General features: G+C 38.8%; 1 protein-coding gene across 1 annotated transcript in view; it reads left to right on the forward strand.

The window, feature by feature from the left end:
- The window catches only part of ints1.L (integrator complex subunit 1 L homeolog), a 58,650-nt gene that overhangs the window by 20,985 nt on the left and 21,449 nt on the right, over positions 1-16,216 (forward strand). The window contains exons 13-33 of the mRNA XM_018236365.2: positions 924-1,044; positions 2,509-2,586; positions 3,629-3,801; positions 4,400-4,496; positions 5,025-5,116; positions 5,316-5,376; positions 5,517-5,714; positions 5,802-5,931; positions 6,272-6,451; positions 6,546-6,695; positions 8,044-8,223; positions 9,184-9,288; positions 9,570-9,737; positions 9,848-9,959; positions 10,052-10,210; positions 10,682-10,828; positions 13,338-13,436; positions 13,577-13,701; positions 13,974-14,228; positions 14,538-14,697; positions 15,526-15,666. Coding sequence (XP_018091854.1) covers positions 924-1,044; positions 2,509-2,586; positions 3,629-3,801; positions 4,400-4,496; positions 5,025-5,116; positions 5,316-5,376; positions 5,517-5,714; positions 5,802-5,931; positions 6,272-6,451; positions 6,546-6,695; positions 8,044-8,223; positions 9,184-9,288; positions 9,570-9,737; positions 9,848-9,959; positions 10,052-10,210; positions 10,682-10,828; positions 13,338-13,436; positions 13,577-13,701; positions 13,974-14,228; positions 14,538-14,697; positions 15,526-15,666 — 2,931 coding nt within the window. The remainder of the gene's footprint in view (positions 1-923; positions 1,045-2,508; positions 2,587-3,628; positions 3,802-4,399; positions 4,497-5,024; positions 5,117-5,315; positions 5,377-5,516; positions 5,715-5,801; positions 5,932-6,271; positions 6,452-6,545; positions 6,696-8,043; positions 8,224-9,183; positions 9,289-9,569; positions 9,738-9,847; positions 9,960-10,051; positions 10,211-10,681; positions 10,829-13,337; positions 13,437-13,576; positions 13,702-13,973; positions 14,229-14,537; positions 14,698-15,525; positions 15,667-16,216) is intronic.

Raw genomic sequence — 16,216 nt, forward strand, 5'->3', positions numbered from 1 at the left:
GTCAACAGAGAAGTGTCTTAAAGACTAACGTGAGAAATAAAGCATTAAAGGGATACTGTCATGGGAATTTTTTTTTTCTCAGAATGCATCAGTTAATATTGCTGCTCCAGCAGAATTTTTTTAATTTTGAAATCTGACATGGGGCTAGACATATTGTCAGTTTCCCAGCTGCCCCAGTCATGTGACTTGTGCTCTGATAAGCTTCAGTCACTCTTTACTGCTGTACTGCAAGTTGGAGTGAAATCACCCCCTTCCTCTCCCCCCCCAGCAGCCTAACAACAGAACAATGGAAAGGTAACCAGATAACCGCTCACACACGTAAATGCTGGGATTTTTTTTTAAGACTTAATCTTTATTCAATCGACGTTTCAATCCACACCTGGGGAAAAAATCCCTGTGTGCACCAGAATTTAAAAAAAATCTACCAACTGCCTGGGTGCCAAGTGGTATTTCGGCAAGCACATCCCCAGCAATGACTCGGAACTCACAAGACTTAATCTTGATAAAGGCAAGTCCTGTGAGTGCTGCGTCATTGCTGTGGAATATATATTCATTTATTTCTCAGTACAACTGTTCCCTAGAGTTCTAGTCTGTATAGATGTGTACGTTTAGTTTGAAAAATAGTATGTTTCTGCATTCAAGATATTGAACTTGTTTATAATTTATATTCAGTTATATTTTATTCTGGAGAATTGTATCACTCTAGTTTTCTTGAAATAACATTGGGGTATGATTATTTTCTTTGTTTACAACACATGCGATTAAATTATCCCAAAGTGAATGACAGGAAGACTTGCTGAAGCAATAATGAATCCATCTTGATTATTGCCTCCACTTCACTGGGAATAGCTATTGATTTGCTTTGGATTGACTTTGTATACGGCAGTTTATATGTCTTTGCTTTTGTGTTTTTTTTGTTTCAGATTTAGAGGTTCTGCGATCTTTTCAGAACCAGATTGCTGCAATTCAGCGTGATGCAGTATGGTGGCTTCACACTGTCGTTCCTACAATCTGCAAACTCTCTGCTAAAGAATATGTGCATTGGTATATTTTGCTTTTCTTTATTTAACTGCAGCTTCTCTGACACCAAAGAGTACTTATATAGTGCTGCCACATGAAGATCGCTGTTCTAAAAATATATTCTGCAGAGAATCTAAATTGATTACAGTTTGTGGCAAAGTTTAGAAATAGAACATCTGGAATTCTGTTTCACCTTTTTGTCTTTGCTAAGGCACCAAAACATATTGATGATTTCTGATGCAATAGGCAACCGGGCTGACCACTAATAGTGACCTACGTATGGTAACCATATACAGTAAAACCCCCATTTTACATTTTTCAAGGAAAGATAGGGACTCAATTGAAGGTGTGAATCCATGTGGTTTATCTGCACATCACTACATTTAGCAATGGACTGTGTTGAGCTAAATAGTTCAGTGCCTGCAGGGATGGAAACTACTTCTAAACTAAGTCTAAATTAGGTATTTTTCTGCTTGTAATGCATTCATCGTTTTTCTGTTCACATTGTTAAAGGTGAACTAAACCGTAAAAATTAATATGGCTAAAAATGGCATATTTTATATAATGTCCTTATTGCACCAGCCTAAAGTTTCAGCTTGTCAATAGCAGCAATGATCCAGGACTTCAAACTTGTCACAGGGGGTCACCATCTTGGAAAGTGTCTGTGACACTCACATGCTCAGTGGGCTCTGAGCAGCTGTTGAGAAGCTAAGCTTAGGGGTCGTCGTAAATTGTCAAGCAGAAAATAAGGTTGTCCTGTAACAAAAGCTGATTATTAAATTCTGATGCTAGTTGCACTGGTTTCTGTGCTGCCATGTAGTAATTATCTGTATTAATTACTAATCAGCCTTATATTGTGACATTTATATTCTATGTGAGTCTTTCCCTAAGATCAGTAAGTGACAGCAGCACAGAGCATGTGCAGTGAATCAGCAGAAAAGAAGATGGGGAGCTACTGGGGCATCTTTGGAGACACAGATCTTTACTGCTAAAGAACTGTGGTTCGGGGGGGGGGGTTGTGGAAGCACTCAAGGCTAAATCAAGTATATTTAAGTATAATGGAAGTGCTACTAACAATGCACTTCCCTGGTCCCCTGTCTCATATGTAATTCAGTATAAATGCAAGTGCATATGTTTACAAAACAGGGGTTTTTAGTTACAAAGTTATTATCATAAAGTTGAAAAGCCACCATACCACGTCAAGGTAAACCCCATATGGCGGTCCCTAGCTTGCTTATTTAAAAAGAGATACTTCTCTGCATAATAGCATTACCTGTATTCAGTGTGTGTTGAACATTGGTTTCAATTTGAAGGCTGAATCCTCCCCCGCCAATGTTCAACACACACTGAATACAGGTAATGCTATTATGGACTTGTAGTCCAGAAGCTTGGGGAATGGGCGTTTTTGTGGGGGTGGTTAATACAATAACTTAGTTCAGTAAAAGTGTTACTGGATTCTGATTCAGATATTCTTTCTTTCTAATAAAGTCTCCACAAGGTGCTTTTCACTGAGCAACCAGAAACCTACTACAAATGGGACAACTGGCCTCCAGAAAGTGATCGCAAGTATGAAACCATACCTTTCATGTAGTGTTTGGAGTAATTGCTGCAGCAGTTACAATCTGTCTGGTGTGATTAATGATTTTATTCTGAGCCACAGCCACCTCTCTTGAAGAGATGGTCACTTTAGTTATTCACTAACTGTCATTTGAGAAATCTTTTCCATAAGTTAGCTGTAGTACTGAGAACACTTACCAGAGCACAGTCTGCCCTTTTTAACCTGTGCAAATATTACAAGCAAAAGCTAAAAGCAATATAGTAGATTCAGTGATAAGAAAAATTGAGGACACTGTTTATATCGATTGTGCTAGCTGGTTGACTTAGGAACAGAACATTCAGTTCTCCCTTTGCTTTTCCCTCTCTTTCTTTTATGCAACGCAGTTTGTTTTATATGTGTGTTGAATTGTCAGTTACATTATTTCAGTGGATAATAAAACACATTTATGGTTTGGGTTTATCATCTGTTTAAGCACAGGGAGGCAGGAATATTTGCTTTGATTACAAAAGAACTAGCATTAGTGGTTCTAGAATATATCCTTGTAAACTAATTTGATGAATAGACAGCACCACACATAAGGTATATGCTTAAAAGGCCTTTATTCCAAAAGGGCTTGGTTCAGGACAGAAAAAAAACAGCGACGTTTCAGGCTCACAATCGCCTTTTTTCAATCGCCTTTTTTTTCCCGCGGAGGCCCCGATGAGGACGGATTCGCCCGGCCCACCCCGGCCGGAGTTCCGGGAGCCCGGAAGCTAGCTTGAAAAAAGGCGATTGTGAGCCTGAAACGTCGCTGCTGTTTTTCTGTCCTGAACCAAGCCTTTTTGGAATAAATGCCTTTTAAGCATATACCTCATGTGTGGTGCTGTCTATTCATCGAATTCGTTTACAGAACAGGTGGAAGTGGCCACTTCAGACTTGCACCCTCATCTAACATACCCTAAGGGTGAGTGCTGACTTCTAATCTAGAGAATATCCTTGTCCCAGTACAAATAACTGAACTGCCATATTGCTGAGCTTGTTTCCCCTTCTTTCTCCATTTCTCACTACTAGCTTCTTCCTGCGCCTCTGCTCTGAAGTGCCTCTTCTTGAAGACACCCTGATGCGGATCCTGGTCATTGGCCTATCCCGGGAACTTCCACTAGGCCCAGCTGATGCCATGGAGCTGGCTGATCACTTGGTGAAGCGGGCAGCTGCAGTTCAGGCTGATGGCACACAGAATATATGTAAGCAATTTATATTATATTTATATAATTGATGGCTGAAAAAATGTCCTTAATGTGCCAGTGTTCCACCTTTCATTTCCTTTGGATGTGTACCTTTAGTGTTGCCTAATCTGCCATTCTTTCCAAAACAAGTTAACCATAAATTTTCATCCTATACCTTAGACCTCCTATTGTGTTATAATGTCATGACAAGATACCAAAAGCAGAGCAGGCTTAATGCCATTTGAGTGTGTGGATAGCTGCACAAGAGTGTAAAGGAAATCTCTCTATATTATGAAGCATAGATTTTCTAGTATCACAGAGGCATACCATAGAATTGTACCAGAGTAGGTGTTTATTTAATTCTTCAGGGAAATTGGAAGGCACAGAAGTGCCTGGAAACTGGGATATATACAATGCCTGCAAAAACTGCCATTGTGCAAAAGCTACATTTTCAGGGTTTTTTTTATATGTGCCATACTGCATGTTTATTGGCAACACAAGGCAATAAAGAAAACACAAGGATGGAAATGTATTTGGATATACCATCAGATTTTCGGATTGTCTCTTTGTGAAGTTATATCCTGGCTTTTAAGCCTTTAACTTTTTATTTCCGTAGATGTGGAAGTCCTTCGAATAGAAAGAATTCAGCTTCTGGACGCTGTGTTAAATCTGTGTACCTACCACCACCCTGAGAACATTCAGCTGCCCCCTGGGTATGCATCCATGCCAACTGTAGAGCTATGCCCAGTTAATACAAACACGAATAAATAAGGTGCAGACATGTGCATCTGAGCTGCTCAAGTTGGAAAACTGTGCTTAAAATATGGTGATTGACACTTGCGCATGTGTTCCTGTTTCATGGTGAACACACCCTAGAGAGAGAGATCTTTCTTTCTTTTTTTCTTTATTTCTCTTTTCTCTTTATTTCTATCTATTACTCTCTCTCTCTCTCTCTCTCTCTCTCTCTCTCTCTCTCTCTCTCTCTCTCTCTCTCTCTCTCTCTCTCTCTCCAGACTTTTTGTAGCATCAGGGTATAATAAATCTCGAAAGATTTGAGTTTTTCTTTTTTATGAAAAATGTAAGTTTTTGCCCCAAACTACCCCCTTACTGTTCTATTAATAATTTACCGCCATATGTAATAGCAGGCACAAAGGTGTGTTAAACCATTATAAACAGACTTTACAAACAGACATCTTTTAAAATGTTTCCAGCTGTTAATGTGTTTTTTGTTTTTTTTTTAGATATCAGCCTCCTAATTTGGCCATTTCAACTCTTTATTGGAAGGCGTGGCCACTCTTGCTTGTCGTCGCTGCTTTTAATCCTGAAAATCTTGGTATGCATTCAGTTATTAGGAACACTTTTCCAATTCATTAGTTAGGCTGGTCAAGAGGTAAAGTGGGGACGTCAAATAGCTGCTGCATATTTCAACAACCAAATGTTATTAATTCTAGGAAAAGGGGTTATAATATAGTATATTATAATAGGTGCTATACTTAAGTGACATAAAACTGATATTACTGTCTTATGTTTAGGTTTAGCTGCCTGGGAAGAATATCCTACCTTAAAGATGCTTATGGAAATGGTGATGACCAAGTAAGCATGTATATAATTTGTCTGTGCATGTGAATATTGTGGCCAGCATTTTAGAAAAAAATCAGAGAATGAGTTTGCATTTGGCTCCATTATAACCTTTTTTGCATAATGTGACACATTTTTGTTTAATTCTTTGCCAGCAATTATTCTTATCCACCCTGTACTGTGACAGAAGAAGAAACAAGAAATGAAATAATCAACAGAGAACTTCAGATCTCTCAAAGGGAGAAGCAAGAGATTTTAGCATTTGAGAGTCATCTTGCAGCCGCATCAACCAAGCAGACAATCACAGAGAGCAATAGTTTACTGCTTTCTCAGCTAACCAGCCTTGACCCTCAGTATGTACAGAACCTACTCTTAAATGTCTTTTTTTTCTTTTTAGAGTAATAAATATATAGCTATGAATGTCATCTTCTGTCTGATAGGGGTCCACCTCGTCGCCCTCCACCTCATGCTATAGAACAAGTGAAGTCGTTAAATCAGTCTTTGCGACTTGGACATCTCCTTTGCCGCAGCCGGAATCCAGATTTTCTTCTGAACATCATCCAAAGACAGGTATGTGGTCTGAGAAAGGGTGGTTTTTCCCTCAAGAAACCACAGCATTAGTCACAAGAATTAGATAGCAGCATATTTGTTAAAAGGGTTTCAAGCATTGAATTACTCCCCGAGTCTTCTCATTCCCTGTACACAGATATTCTGTACTAGTTAGCAGGATCATTTTAGAATATAGTTGCATTTCAAGGATCACATATTGAATACTTTATTCCTACAGCAAATGTTATTTGCCACATTTTGGGCCCTTGGCTTATCTAAGTTTACTGTGCACTGCAAAACTTCATAGTACTGGTGGAGTGATGTTTGTGAACTAAAAGCATGATGCCTTTGGCTTTTCTAGGCGTCTTCTCAGTCCATGCCCTGGCTTGCTGATTTGGTGCAGTCCAGTGAGGGGTCTCTGGATGTACTCCCTGTGCAATGCCTGTGTGAGTTTCTTCTGCATGACGCTGCTGATGAGGCTGGTACAGGGGAAGATGAAGAAGAAAACGAAAGCAAGGAACAGCGTGCCAAAAAACAGCAAGTAGGTTGCAACAAAATTATTTGAGCCAGTAACTGTAATTATTGATGTGTGTACTAAGTACATCTTTGGAAAATTTGTTTGTTTTCCTTTTTAGAGGCAGCAGAAACAAAGGCAGCTTCTGGGCCGACTGCAGGATTTGCTTTTGGGCCCAAAAGCAGATGAACAAACTACCTGCGAAGTTCTAGACTACTTCCTGCGTCGGCTTAGCTCACCCCAAGTTGCATCACGTGTGCTAGCCATGAAGGTAAAAGTAACACTAGTACTTTTTCAAGAGCTGCCTTAAGCCTGTATTAAGTAAAGAAGTAGCTTGAAATGTTGTACATTATATTTTGGGCTTCTGTACCAGCCCAAGGCAAGCACAGTCCTTTAGCAGGGAAGATCTGTGTTTTCAAAGATGTCCCAGTAGCTCCCCATCTTCTTTTCTGCTGACTCACTGCACATGCTCTGTGCTGCTGTCACTTACTGAGCTTAGGGACCCACTCACAATATACAGTACTCGTAGAATATAAATGTCACAATATAAGGCTTAGTAATTAATACAGATAATTACTACCTGACAGCATAGAAACCAGTGCAACTAGCATCAGACTTTAATAATCAGTCCTGTAGTATCATCTTATATGCAAACCCTAATTTTCTGCTTGATAATTAGTGACGACCCCTAAGCTTAGCTTCTCAACAGCGGCTCAGAGCCCACTGAGCATGTGAGTGTCACAGACACTTTCCAAGATGGTGACCCCCCTATGACAAATTTGAAGTCCTGGATCATTGCTGTTATTGAGAAGCTGAAGCATTTATTTTTAAGATTTAGTTCTCCTTTAAAGCAGAAATAAGCCTTGCTTAGAAGTATTTTTTTTAAAATTAGACTAATGTAATTGTAAAGAGCTGAATGTATTATTTATTTATTTATTTATTTTTTTTTTTCTAACTTCTACTCTAGCCTCAGATGCCCTTTTCACTTAGTCGGGCTCATCAGACACTTTGTTTTTACCTTCCATACCCTCCATGTTATCTTTATACCTCTAAAATTAAGCTGGACTGGTGCATTGGCTAGCAGTCTAACATTATTCTGAAGTGGCTATGCGACCAGGCAATACTTGGCACTCTTCGTTGGGGTCCTAGATTTTCTTTGAGCCTGTGCAGAGAGGCAATCCATTTATCCATTACATATATTCTGTAGTAAGCATAATTCTACTGGGACATGCAGGATATTGTAAACCAATCAATAGTGCTGTATGTGGTTATGGATTGTTGTAGATACAATTAATATGCTCCTTGTGGGGTATCTATGCAGCAGTTAGTATATTTTTAGACTTTTTATTTTGAAATCTATAGAGGAAGCCTCTGCCAAAGCAAGAAATGTGGGTGCTCCCAATACTTTATATATGTGCAGCTATGTAAAGAAGGAATATTCTGTTCATGGACCTTGAACATTTCATTCATGATTTATTATTTTTTTTTATACAAAGGGTGCTGTTAAGGATAGCTTATTTTATTCTAGCTTTACATTTTCCAAGCTCTTATTCACTGTTTGCGATCTTAAATTAAATGACAATTCACTCTTATACTGATAATGGCCTGTTTTGCGCTAGGGTCTTTCCATGGTACTTTCGGAAAGAGGCCTACGAGACCCAGACGATAAGGATCAGTCTATGGACGAAGACTCTGGGGATTCAGAACTGATGCAAGGTTATCAGTGGTTGTTAAGGGATTTGCCAAATCTCCCTCTCTTTGAAAGTGTTAAAGGAACTACAGCTGTAGCTCTGCAACAGGTACAAATATTATTTATACAATTTTATTAGCTTGAAAAGGCTATATTATTAGGTATGTATAACTTTATTTGTGAATATACAATAAATATACACAGTACACAGAGCTTATATGAGGACATTGACCTTAAAGGAGAAGGAAAGGTTAAAATTAATTAAGCATTATCAGAAAGGTCTATATTAATACACAAGTAAACCCTCAAAGTAATGCTACTCTGAGTCCTCTGTCAAAAGAAAAACAGCATTTATTTCCTTCTATTGTTTATACACGCGCTTCTGTATCAGACTTCCTGTTTTTATCTTAAACCTCCTGTGCTAGGGCTTGAGCATGCTCAGTTTGCTCCTTTTCCCCCTCCCTCCTCTCCTCCCTGCTGTAATTTTAATCCAGAGCTATGAGTGAGCAGAGAGAGACACAGGCAGGAAGTGATGTCACACCAAGCAAATTTGGCAGCTGCTATCCTAAACAAACAGAGGGCTTCTAGAGCTGTTTACTTAGGTGTGGTAAAGCATTCTACAGAATAAATATAGTGTTATAGCTTGCACTATTGTGGCTAATGTATTGGCAATAAACTGCTTCAGTAGCTTTCCTTCTCCTTTAAGTTCTATGTGGTATGAGACACAGTAAGAAGGGGGGGTCCCTGGCCCGTAGAGCTTACAGTCTAAGTGGGTGGGTGGCTGATATTCAGGCATACATTGCAGGGGAAAAGGTGCACAATGTAAAGGCATTGTCCCATAGGTACCAGGATTAGATTAATGTACAGTATTATGTACAATGAAGGATTTAACCTAGTGCACGTTTTGAGGTTAATGTTTGCCAATGATCCCTGTTGATAATTGAATATACAGTATAACCTGTTCATATTATATTTTTAAGTTTGTACATCTGACAATGTATTTATGATATAGGAAGCTGCAATGTTAATGGGGAATATGATTTTCTTTCTGCTGCTCTCTTTGATCCAGGCTATTCACATGGAGACTGACCTACAGACAATAAGTGCCTATTTAGTGTACCTTTCCCAGCATGCACCTATTGAAGATCAAGCTCAACATAATGACCTTGCTTTGGTGAGAATCATATGCTACAATTCTATCTTTTTTTTTATTTTATTGTTTTACTTTTTTTGACTTACTTGATTTGCATATTAAAACGTATATAACTGTATTTTTGAATGTATAGTTCTAGCTGTGTGATCTGAAACTAACACAGTTATGAAATAAATACGGTAGCAATGGGAATAAAGTCTGTTCAGACGAGTCCCAGTACTTAAGTGCAATTTGTTTTAAACAGCTTCTGAAGTCAGAATACAGCATAGCACAAACTCACTGGATTCTTTTGTATTCAATAGGATGTGGCTCGTCTGATTGTGGAGCGATCAACTATTATGTCTCACCTTTTCTCCAAGCTCTCTTACTGCTCCGAGTCCAACGCTGTACTCACTGCTCTGCTTTCCATCTTCTCCTGCTTTGTGCGGCGTATGCGTAAAAGCAAAGAAGGGGATGAAGTGTACAGCTGGGTATGTTAAAATTTCCAGATCTCCATCCTTGATCTTGTTTTCCATAATTATTTTAAAAAGTTAAATAATGTATTGGATTTGTAAATTAATTTGATATTTGTATTTTACAGTCAGAGTCCCAGGATCAGGTTTTTTTGCGCTGGTCCAGTGGAGAAACTGCAACTATGCACATTCTAGTTGTCCATGCCATGGTCATTTTGCTCACTTTAGGACCTGCACGAGGTTAGCTACTTACTGATAGAACGTATGCTGTTAGCAGGGTATTGTGATATCACATGCAATGTTCATGTTTTATTTTAATTTTCACACTGCAGGTGAAAGCGACTTCTTTGCCTTACTGAATATCTGGTTTCCAGAGAAGAAGCCCCTTCCTACAGCTTTCCTGGTGGACACTTCAGAAGAAGCCTTGCTGCTTCCTGATTGGTTGAAGCTTCGGATGATCCGCTCTGAAGTTCCTTGTCTGGTTGATGCTGGTATGTTAGTCTCACAGAGAATATGTTGTATGAATATTTTAATCCAGGATTACCCAGTCAAGGGGTTTTTTTTTTAATCACCATTGACCAATGGCCATTTTTTAAAGTCCATAGACAATATGCGAAAAAGCTAAAATATAAAAGGTGCTGTATTCATTTGCGCAGTCCACTTTATATTATCTGTGGGAGCTGTATTTAAATTATTAAAATCACTTTTTATGTAGGCTGTGGTTACAGTAGCTTTTAAAATCTAAAATTGGAGTCTTTATAAACTGTGAGTGGCTGGGTTTGGAGTTCAGCCATATTAGAGTGTTATGTATAAGGAAAGGTAGTATCTTTATGCATTTGTTTATGATCTATGACATTCCTGCAGTATTTGCGAAAATAGTTATAATCCAACAGTACACACTTAGGTGGGGGATGGTGAAGCTGTGATCATATTGCCCATTATTTGATTTTGTATGACTTTAGCATTACAGGATTTGGAGCCCCAGCAACTGTTACTATTTGTACAGTCATTTGGAATTCCAGTATCCAGCATGAGTAAACTTCTTCAGTATCTTGACCAGGCTGTATCACATGAACCCCAAGCCCTAGAACAAAACATCATGGACAAAAGTGAGTAGTGTTGTTAATGGTTGATACTAGCAGGGGTTTTCCCTTCCCTAATGTCTCCTTCTTTATCAATGCACCTATGTGTTGTAAAATGGGAAAATTGGCAGGAAGAGTGTATTGATGACGTACCACTTCAAAGGGGTCAGATACTTCTACGTTTCAGTTGATTATGTTAAAACACTACAAATCCGTAAAGAAACTGGTATTTAGTATTTGAATGTATTTGTCAATGTCGATGCAGCCTATAATGTTCTTGCTTTTGCTGAAGTGCTGATCCAAAGAAAAATGAACTGTACATGCCTCAAATTTTAGGGTACACCAAATTTTCTTTCCAGGGTTGTGCCATGGCTGATATTTCCTCATTGGTTGAAATTTTCTAATACTGCAGTTTACCTAAAAAAATTGTGTTAGCTCTGGTGACAATAGCTCTTCCTATGTCACTTGAAATGGGTGAGGGATAGAATTGACTGGGAAAACAAGAAGACAAGTCTGTCTGCTGGGAGAGTGCACCCATTAAAGGAACAGTAACACCAAAAAATTAAAGCATTCTAAAATAATTAAAATATAATGTACTGTGGCCCTGCATTAGTAAAAGTTATGTGTTTGCTTCAGAAAGACTACTATAGTTTATATGAACAAGCTGCTGTGTAGCCATGGGGGCAGCCATCCAAGCTGAAAAGGGAGAAGAAGCACATGTCACTTAACAGATAACCGATGAACTCTGTAATACAATACAATGGTATTCTACAGAGTGCATCTGTTATCTGCTATATAACCTGAACCTTGAATGGCTGCCCCCATGGCTACACAGCACCTTATAGTAGTGTTCCTGAAGCAAACACCCCAGTTCAAGGAAGAGTACATTATATTTTAATTACTTTGGAACACTTGCATTTTTTTGTTGTTACTGTTTCTTTAACTCCGATTTCTGGTGTATTCCACAGCATATTCTCTTTGGACTTGTTCCAGGTAAAAAAAAAAAGATTAGATTGTGTTAAATTAATACCAATGCAGAGCTCATATGTAAACCGCACAAGAGACGCAATGATTGTTGCATAATTATTGTCCAGAGCTGGCTTTAGTATGCTATACAACCATAAAGCTGTCTTTAAGTCTTTGTTGTATTCATTAACTGTATTTTACTCGCCCCTGTCATGTACTGATGCAAGGCAATACTGCCTAACCCTTTTAGATTTAGAGGCCCATTTATAAAGGTCGAATTTCGAATTCATGTGAATTTTTTTAAATTTGAATATACTCCCAATTTGATATGGAGGTTATTTAAGAAAAAATTAGAATGGTTAATATTACATCGAATGGTTCCGAACCGACAATTTGAATTGTATTTGATTCGTACGAATCAAATTTTTCTCTTGAATGTCAGGAAGGCTATTAACATCTCCAAATGCCCAACGGACCTCTGCCATTGACTTCTACATGAACTCGACAGGTTTTAGGTGGCAAATATTTACATTAGGACTGTTTCTATGGTCGAAGGTGTGATATATCTCACATTTGAATTTACATTCGAATAGGGGGATTAAAATTTGAATTGGTCAATTTTGAAACTCGAAAATTTTATATTTACCGTTCGACCCTTGATAGATCTGCCCCTAAATATTCTTTGTTTAATTAGTCAATCGGTCATTTGTTCTTGCAGAGTTATTATGAAAATGTGCTTTTTATGGATACTGTAACCATATACATTTGGCCTATAAGTAATACTCTAGTGATTTACTACTCAAATACTCAAACTGCCTTCCACCTACCCTCCGCCGGCTAAAATAAAAATCGCCTGCGGCAATGCATACGCGGCACTTCGTTTTCCGAAGTTTCCTTGTAAGGCGACTTCGGAAAATTTAGCACCGTGTGTGCATTGCCGCAGGCGTTTTTCAGTTTAACAGGGGGAAGGCAGTTTGGGGAGATTAGTCGCCCCGAAGAAGAGGAGATTTGGGGCGACTAATCTCCCCAAACTTTTTGCAAGAAGGCTGCATCTCATATCTAAGAAGAATTATTTGTTCTTTTCCAAATTACTTTTTTTTAGTTTATTGTACAATCCTCACCTGACTGTAAAACTGTAATTGCTGTAGATAAAGTAATTTGGGCTTTCAGCTGCCATCTTGTTGTATATATGGAGCGGGGGGGGGGGCTGTTTATAAATGTGATAATAGCTTAATGTCCTTAATGTAGCAATGACATTCAACAAGCTTATATATAGGGAGCAACAAATGCATCTTGTGCTCCATTGATAACTTTTACAGGCCCTTGTAAAGGTTCAGTAGAAGGTGGGAGGAAGCAATTTAATTATAATTAAGTAGAGCATAGGATTTCTTTTTCCCATCACCCTTTAAAAAAAAGCAAAAAAAGGTTATATTGAAATTGCTCTATTTCTTTTAATGTTGCAGATCTGTTATTTATTCTTGTCTCCCCAAGTCCTAATTTTAGTATTGTGTCACTATAGAAAATATTCTCCATTTTTAAAAAAAAAAGAATGTATGTGCTTCTTTTCTAGATTACATGGCTCATCTTGTTGAAGTTCAGCATGAAAGAGGGGCCACAGGGGGGCAAACCTTCCACACCCTGCTCACGGCTTCAATTCCCCCCAGACGTGGTATGTCCATTTATTTTTCTCTATTTACTCGTAGTACTCGTGTACAATGGTTCTCAAAATTTGTGTTTTTACTGATCGTAGACTGCAATATTTGGTAACTGACTTGTTTTCCACATTTCTGTCCCAATATGTGTTTACAGACAGCACTGAAATAATTAAGAGAAAACCCAGCACTGAAACTCCCCAAGGGCAAATCCGAGCTAGAGCTGTGACCCAGATCCCTGTCTTGGGCCCAGAAGATGATTTGGCTGGGATGTTTCTACAGGTAAATCGATGTTTAGGGAGGCAAAATACATCTGGCAGATGAAGAACTGTCTCAACACACAGACTGCATATATTGTAAACAGCTTGCACACTTCCCTGTCGGCAGGGTCATGTGTATTTATTTTGCCTGGCTGTTCTTGACACTTTCAGCTTAATATACCACCAGTAATGAAGCATTTTTTGACATTCGTTAATTTGCAGATATTTTTTTAAACAAATATCACACTGAACTCTATTTTAACTGAAAGATGTTTTTCTTTTTTGTTTTTTTAGCTTTTCCCCTTAAATCCAGATCCAAGATGGCAGAACTTCAATCCACGACCTATTTCCCTTGCCTTACAGCAAGCCTTGGGGCAAGAGTTGGCTCGGATCCGACAGGGAAACACCCAGCTGACAGGGATTGCAGTGCGCCTGCTCCAGGCGGTGGCTGCATTGTTAAGCTCTCCCCACAGTGGAGCCCTGGTTCTGGCTATGCATAGAAATCATTTCATTGCTTGTCCATTGATGAGACTGCTTTATCAATACCAGGTATGTAATGCATTCTCACTGATCTGTCCTGCTGCCATGGAGGCCTGGAACAACTTGCCTAGGGTGAGGCTAAAAATCGGGCTTTTTCTAGACAGCTTCGGAAGCACCCACTGCATTTGCAACATTCATAGAGAAATGCTGTTATAAACCTCCCTGATCCTCATACAAATAGTTCATGGGTACACCTCACATTGCACAAAAATATTGTGTATGTGTGTGACCTTTCAAAGTTTTAAATACAAGAGAATTAATATAAGATCATTATATTTGGATACCACCAAAATAATCCTTCCAAATTTTCTGTTGTAGCGCTGTGTCCCTCAGGATACAGCTTTCTCCGCTCTCTTCTTCAAAGTCCTCATGCAGATGTTACAATGGCTGGACAGTCCTGGTGTTGAAGAGGGTCCTCTCCGTGCCCAGCTTAAATCATTTGCTGCTCTCTATACCTCAAAACACCGCATCAGTGATGGTATGTGACTACTGACTTATTTTTTTTAGGTCCCACTATAATCCAGCTATAGCCTGAGCCTATGTTTGCCACCACCTTTAGACCTTTGTACTAAACACAATGGACAAAAACGAAATACTTTCATCTCCAGTTTTCAATCTCTAGTTTATAATTATAGTACATTACTCATACAAATTCTCAGTGTTGGACTGGCCCCCCGGGATACCAGGAAAACTCCTGGTGGGCCCACATGCTCTTTAACATTTGGTCTATTTCATGTCCATTCCCTATTTCTCTATTACTATATAAACAGAGGCTAAATAATTGGAATAATAGATTATAGTATGTAAAGAAAAGAGATGACAAGAATAGAGGTTGAATGAGGAACAGAAGAATAATAGTACTGAGAGTGAGCCCCTGTTCTAAGGTTTTTTGGTGGTCCCCTGGTCTAAAGTTTTTGGGGCGGGCCCCTGGTGTCCCAGTCCGACACTGCAAATACTCATGCGTTTCGGCAATGAAATCCAATCTGTGTGCTTGCACCGACGCCAATGCAGTGGCTCTGCGTACAGACACAAACCTAGGCCTACACTTGAATCAGTCTTCTATCTGCAGGCCAATAATCAGCACAGTGTGGCTGTAGCCTTAGGGTATATGGTACATGGTATGTTTAAATCTGTAAATATATGTAAAGTGTTTTTTTTTTGTTTTGTTTTTTCAAGGTGTTCATTTTTAATTATTTTCTGCTAATGCATTTGATCTTTTGGCATATCAAAATGTAAAATAAAATGTTTTAAACATAAGATCAGTATTTATGAGGGTAAATCTCATGTGGAGTTGATAATTTTGCAGTTCGTGGTGGGTTTTTGCACTTGGCGGAAGCACTGGCCTTCTGTCGGGAACCGGATGTCATTAACTCCACCATACGCACCATTATAACTACGCTGAAATCTGGTGACAAGTGCAACGTGGAGCCTGAATTAATAAGCAAAGGTAAATTAATGGTTGTGGTATATTTTAATGAAATGACTAACTCTGTGATAAACATTGATCTTGTAAAGATGTGTTTAAAAAGTGGTTTAAAGCATTGCCTGCACCTTTACTTATTCTTTAAGAATTGTGACCGTATCCTCTAAATGCAGGCTGTTTTTTTTCCCTGCCTTTGTTCCTGCCCTTTATCTTCAACATTCCCATATTCTCAGCAAGTCCTTGATCTAGGGCAGCAGGATTAAAGGTGGTGGCTGGTGATCTTTGATACCTGGCCACTTCCTTTACTGGGATTTACAATACAAACAAGCACTTTTATTTACTGGCTAAGAGACAAGGAGGTGGGATAGAACCAGCATGTTTACATGTTTGTGTTTCATACACCTCTGTAGTTTTTAGCCTTGGATATATGCAATTCATTCATGTAGTTATCTTTACCCCACCCCCGATATAGTAGGGGTGCATCAAATCCACTATGTGTAAATTAGGGACGGAAAAAGGAAGAAGTGGGGGGAAAAAATTTTCCTTCCCTGTTTGTGACGAAAAGTCACTTGAT

The sequence above is a fragment of the Xenopus laevis genome, chromosome 9_10L (assembly GCF_017654675.1).
Source record: "Xenopus laevis strain J_2021 chromosome 9_10L, Xenopus_laevis_v10.1, whole genome shotgun sequence".
Lineage (NCBI taxonomy): Eukaryota > Metazoa > Chordata > Amphibia > Anura > Pipidae > Xenopus > Xenopus laevis.